At 45.7% G+C, this 6,000-nt stretch overlaps 1 protein-coding gene across 8 annotated transcripts in view; it reads left to right on the top strand.

Annotated features, from left to right (window-relative positions):
• The first annotated feature begins 467 nt into the window (after positions 1–467).
• RBPMS (RNA binding protein, mRNA processing factor) overlaps positions 468–6,000 on the top strand; it is a 191,999-nt gene continuing 186,466 nt past the window's right edge. For all 8 annotated transcript variants that reach the window (XR_009547539.1, XR_009547530.1, XR_009547525.1 and 5 more), the window contains exon 1: positions 468–1,360. Coding sequence is in view for 5 of the 8 variants with exons in the window: in XM_060183088.1 (XP_060039071.1) it covers positions 1,295–1,360 (66 nt within the window). In the remaining 3 variants the exon portion in view is untranslated. The remainder of the gene's footprint in view (positions 1,361–6,000) is intronic.

The following is a 6,000-nucleotide window of genomic DNA, read 5'->3' as shown; positions in this document are numbered from 1 at the left end:
CGGGGAAGCCTGGGGGAGACCGACGCCGCTCCCGGGAGGCGGAAGGTGACTCCGAGGCCCGGGCGCCCCAGGTGGGATGCAAACTGCGCCCTGAAAAAGCCTTTGGGTGTGGGTGGCTCCAGGATGTCACTTGAGTTTTGCATCTTGTCTTTTCAAGCTGCCTGGGCATTAGGAAGGGAAGCGAAGGTTCTGCAAAGAATGGAAGTTTGATTTCGGGATACAAGTGCAACTTTCTCATAAAAAGCAAGCACGCGCAAAAGTAGCCCATCACGCTGCCCGAAGCGCTCGCGGGGCCTGGCTCCCCTCGTCCGAGCTCTTGGCGCCCCCGCCACTACAGAGAGAGCTCGAGCTCCTGAGCGGACCTCCGGGTGCGGGAGGGGGGCCGTCCGCCGCCAGGCCGGGCTTCCTCCCTCCTTTCCCTTCTCCTCCTCCTCCGGCCCGCGCCCTCCGATCCGCGGCCGAGTCCCGGGCCGGGGTCCGCCGCTTCCGCCCGGGAGCCGCCGCCCCTCCCCGGCGCGCGCCATCCGGCCGCAGGGCAGGAGCCCCGGGCGCAGCTCCTCCTCCCGCCGGGGGCTGCGGCGTCCCGCGTCCAGTCCCTCCCGGCCGAAGCCTGCAGCCCACGTCCAGGAAGGGCGGAGGGAAGAGGAAGAGGAGGAGGAGAAGAGGGAGGGGAGAAACGAAAAAGGGGAGGGAGGGAGGAAAGTGGGCAGGCAAGAGAAAGGGAGCAGCTCCAAGTCCTGGATTTCCCAGAGCCAGCCAGGAGCGCGCACTCGTCGGCTCCCGGTCCCTGCGTCCCAACCGCGCCCCGCACCTCCTCTTCCTCTTCCTCCTCTTCCTCCTCCTCCTCGTCCTCCTCCCTGACCAACCCTCGCCGTCTCCTTCCAACAGCTCCCAGGCTCTGCCAGCGGCCGCCCCCAAACACTACTCGGCTACATTCCCAACTCTTTGGACTCGCTTCTGGGACGCACGTCCTCGCCCCCCATCCTTTTCTTTTCCTTCCTCCTTTGGCGCCCGCCCGTCCGCGCGCGCTCTCCAGGTCTCCCCGCCGGGGCCCGATTGTCTCGGTCCGGGTCTCCGCCCGCGCCCAGCCCCGCAGCTCGCTCGCTTGCCCTTCCTGAGCCGCAGACTCGCCGCCGCTACCCCGGCTCCAGCGCCCCGCAGCCCGCGGCGCCCGCCCGCCCGAAGGAGCCCCGGCGCCCGGGGACAAGAGGGAGAAGTGGGCGAGCGCGCCCGCGCCCAGCCCCGCGCCCCAGCCCCGCGCCCCAGCCCTGCCCGGCGAGGAAGGACCGGGAAGATGAACAACGGCGGCAAAGCCGAGAAGGAGAACTCCCCGAGCGAGGCCAATCTCCAGGAGGAAGAGGTACTGAGCGCCTCGGTGCGGTGGCGGGGTTGCGACCTGGGACGGGAGCCGCGGGGGGTTTTCCAAAGTGCGGGTGCAGGGGGCGGGGGTGGGGGGGCGCGGACCGGGGAGCGTGTGGGAACTCTCCTTGTCTGGGGATGGTGCCTCTTCCGAGAGTGGTCTTTTTTTTTTTTTTTTTCTTTCTTAAATGTGTGTGTGTTCAAAAGTTGCGTGTTTTAAATTGCGTAACTTTGAGGACTTTTTCGGAGACTTTTGTAAGTATAATGCTCAGCTTTGTCTGCCTGGGGTTTTAAAAGCTGGATCGAGAGCTGACTCCTGGGTGACCTCAAGATTATATGGATTTATTCCTTCTGCCTTAAGGACTGGAAATTGTGGGCGAGACTGTGTGTTTGTGGGTGTGTGTATGGGTGGAGGGGAGTTAAAGGAAGAAACTCGGGAAAAGTTCTCAGTGAAAGACACCTATTCCCTCCCCCCTCTTCGCATTCTATGTTAAATTGTTGGTAAAATATCTTTCCAGTTCAGGCGTTTTGGATTAATAGATAACTAATCCATCAGCCGATGAGTCAAAGACCCCAAACTTGGGTTGATTAGGTTTGTAAATCTAGGGGTGTTGCAGATGTGGGTAAAAGAGTAAAAGGTTAAAATCTGCAGTTCGGCAAATAATCAACGAGGCTATTTTAGTGGCACTGACTTCTGAGCTTAAATTTTATGTGGTGCGTCCATAATAAACGATGAAAAATCTGGCGGCTTCGAAGCATTCCTTTAGGCACAAACAAAATTCAGTAAATGTAGGCGGAAACTCCTGAACACACCTTTGAAATTTTGTATTTCGGTTGTTTGTGGTTTCCTAGTAAATTACTGTTTTTTGCTGGTACAGTATTCGGAGTTCTAGAAACTTTTTCGCCTACTTTTAAAGATAACTTGTTCTTAAAATTTCTAAGTAAAATTTCAGAGTGTAGATGCAAGAAAGTATGCATGTAGACGGTAAGCTTTAATCATTTCTCTAGTTGATAGCGTTTTAATGCATAAAGATAACATTGAACCTATCCTAAGGTGAAAAGGATGATGAGATTATTAAATGACTGCTGTGTGCAAACAAATTATGACAGTGGAACCCAAAGGAGTCTTTGCTTGCTAACACATAAACAAGTTCCTCACCACACTGTCCACTTGTAAAATGGTAACTGTCTCAGTACACTAATATGGTAGTGCACCTAGCCAAATTGCAGTAAGCTGATTTTTTTTTTTCTATCATCTGAGGATTTTGACTATTTTATTATAAAGTAGTGTTTATAATAAGCACCCTAAATAGTGAAGGAATACTGATTACTTTTTCAAAGGGATGACTTAAGTTGTAAGTTCCACATTTTATTTGAGTCTCGCTGCTTTGCTATTTTTCCTACCTTTGAAGTGAAATTTAAAAATTAAGTTTTTTTTTTTTTAGGGTTTGTTATATTTAACTAATTCATTTAACACACCAAGGTGGTGATTACCTTGGAATCCAGTCTTAAGTTAAAATGAGAATCACTTTGTTTCCAAGGGTAAGAATATATGACACCATCTTTCTCCTTTCACCCACTGGTGAATTTGTAAATGGAAAAAAACTAATCTGGCAATCCAAAGATCAATCTTTATTTTTTTGCTTGTGGTAGGCAGCAAAAGAAGTTTTAGTGTCCCGTAGCCTACTTAATTTGATAAAAGGAAAATCACTTTTTCCTGCTTACATCTCAGCTGAACTGTTTCTGAGTAGTTAACCTTAGAGTGAGGCTGTGTACAAGTGTAATCAGAGCAAACCGTCACAGTATAATCAGTCACTCCCTCTTTCCTATCTTGCCCTGACTGTTCCTTTTCAGGTGGGAATGATACCTAACTCTTGAGAAGTGTCAGTGGGTTTAGAGGGGAAAAAAAAAAAAAAGGACGCTAGGGAAGTGAAGTGTGTGAAAGGAAGGTTGAAAGTGTGTTAAATATGTAGGAAAAGAAAGCAACCTGCTTTAAATGATTCAGGTTATATTCTTCCTTTTGTGGATTTATGTTTTGTTTTTGAAAAATTCCTAACCTCTTTTTCTAGCCAGGGAAGCCACAAGTCAAATAAATATAGCATTTTGTGAATCCCATTAATGTGCTCAACATCATACAAAACCACTGCACTGGACCCTTTCCCTGCCCACCCAGAAACCATCAATTTGTTCTTAAACACATTTAAATGTTTTGGCTGAGGATTCCAGTAAACAGAACACACACATATAAAGTGTATGTACACATAATGGCAAGAGAAGAAAAATGTGTTTTGTTGTAGTTTTTGGTGGCTATTTAACTGATGCAGAAGAGCAAGTTTAATCAGCTTTACGAGATAATAACTTAATTCATACATCGGGGTAATTTAGACTTTCTCTACCACATTGTGGAATCCAAGTTTTTTGTTTTTTTTCTTTTTCATATGAGTTTCTTTTATCTTCCAGAAAACTGTAACCCCGTTTGAGAGCTGCTAAAGCTTATTCTGAAGCAATTGATGCTAGAACCATTACTTGATTCCAGCTGTATAGAATGAATAGGGTGTAGGAAAAATTTTGTAGCTGTTCAGGATTGGACATTCTTCTTTGGATAGTATTTTAAAGCTTGCAGAAAGAATAACTTTAAAATTTGTCTAGCCAACAGTGTAAGAGAAAACACATCTGGCTTCTGGTGTATGTTCCTATGCAGATTGTCCCTGTAAAGGCATTGTCAAAATCTTAACTGCATTATGGATATGTATATCTATATACATATATACATACACACATTCTATATACATAATTATGTATGACATAAGATCAATTTTCATTGGCTTACAATTAATTTGTCTCTGATTTTGAACTCGACAGTGTTGCCAAAGGATTTTGCACCCATTAGATTTTTATTTTACTTAGACTTTTCTTTTTTAAATATTTATTTATTCACTTTTGTTGCCCTTGTTTCATTGTTGTAGTTATTATTGATGCTGTCGTTGTTGGATAGGACAGAGTGAAATGGAGAGAGGAGGGGAAGACAGAGGGGGAGAGAAAGACACCTGCAGACCTGCTTCACCACCTGTGAAGCGGCTCCCTTACTGGTGGGGAGCTGGGGGCTTGAACCCGAATCCTTATGCCCACCAGTCCTTGCGCTTTGCGCCACCTGTGCTTAACCCACTGTGCTACCACGCTACTTAAACTTTTCTATATGAAAACTTTGTATTCTTTTTTGTTAGTGATTTAATACTGATTTACAAAATTGTAAGATGATAGGGGTATAATTCCATACAGTTCCTAGCTCCAGAGTTCTGTGTCCCACTCCCTCCATTGGAAACTGCTCTAGTTCTCCCAAGGTCACCAAAGGGCTGATTCTTTAATTAGGCATATATATTTCCCCCTACTTTACTTCCTTTCTACTTCACCCCTACCCCTATTGCTGCTTTTCAAGTGTTTTCCTTTTTTCTTCTTCTCTCTCAGATAAGCAAAACTGTGCCTGGTTTCCTCTGGTGCTTTCCAGATTTGCTTCCCTTTCATTGATGGTATAAAAACAAGATTCCTGGTGATAAACACTTCGAGTCCTGGTGGAATGGGGGTACAGAACTCTCTGATTACTTTCCCTATCATTTACCTCTCTGGGAGTATGGGCCAAAATTCTTTTTGGGGTGCATAAGATGGGAGTTCTGGCTTCTGTAGTTGCTTCTCCACTGGACATGAGGAAACTTTTTATCTTGTAATTGAGAAAAAGATTTTCTTTGAATTTTCAAAATTGAAATTTCTTTTGAGGAAATCAAATACAGGTGTAATTTGGTTTTAATTTTAACATTTGTCTATGTTGATAGGTACTTCATTTGTGTTAGTAAGCACTTTTTAAGCTGCTGACAAATACTTTTAACTATTGATTTTGCCAGAGCACTGTTCAACTCTGGCTTATTATCCTGGCTGTTAGGGAGTGAACCTGGGACCTCAAGAACTGTCAGGCATGAAAATCTTTTGCATGATCATTCTGCTGTCTTTTTGCCCCATCACAAATCATTTTAAAATACTTTTTTTTCTTACATTATGTTGGAGTACTCCAGTTAGTGTAATGTCTTTATGTTGCTTTGACTGAATTTTCCATTACTTGAAAATAAAATGAAGTTGTTAGATGTGAATCACATAAAATAAATTCTCTAAAGGTTAATATAGAGTAAGAGTAGATATCAAGCATAATGGTTATGCAAAGCCTAGACCCTCATGTCTGAGGCTCCAAAATCTGATTCAATCCCCCCAACACCACCATAAACCAGAACTGGATAATGCTCTGGTTAAAAAAAAAAAAAAAGTTGGGGGCCTGACGGTAGCACAGTGGGTTAAGCACACGTGGCACAAAGTGCAAGGACTGGCCAAAGGATCCCGGTTTGAGCCCCAGGCTCCCCACCTACAAGGGAGTCAGTGGTGAAGCAGGTCTGCTGGTGTCTATCTTTCTCTCCCCCCCCTCTGTCTTCCCCCCTCTCCATTTCTCTCTGTCTTATCCAACAACAACGACAACAATAATAGTAACAACAACACCGATAAACAACAAGGAAGGGCAACAAAAGAGAAAAAATGGCCTCCAGGAGCAGTGGATTCTAGTGCAGGCACTGAGCCCCAGTGATAACCCTGGAGGGGAAAAAA

The sequence above is a fragment of the Erinaceus europaeus genome, chromosome 2 (genome assembly GCF_950295315.1).
Source record: "Erinaceus europaeus chromosome 2, mEriEur2.1, whole genome shotgun sequence".
NCBI lineage: Eukaryota > Metazoa > Chordata > Mammalia > Eulipotyphla > Erinaceidae > Erinaceus > Erinaceus europaeus.
The sequence above is the reverse complement of the archived record's forward strand: the minus strand, read 5'-3'. Positions and strand labels throughout refer to the sequence as shown.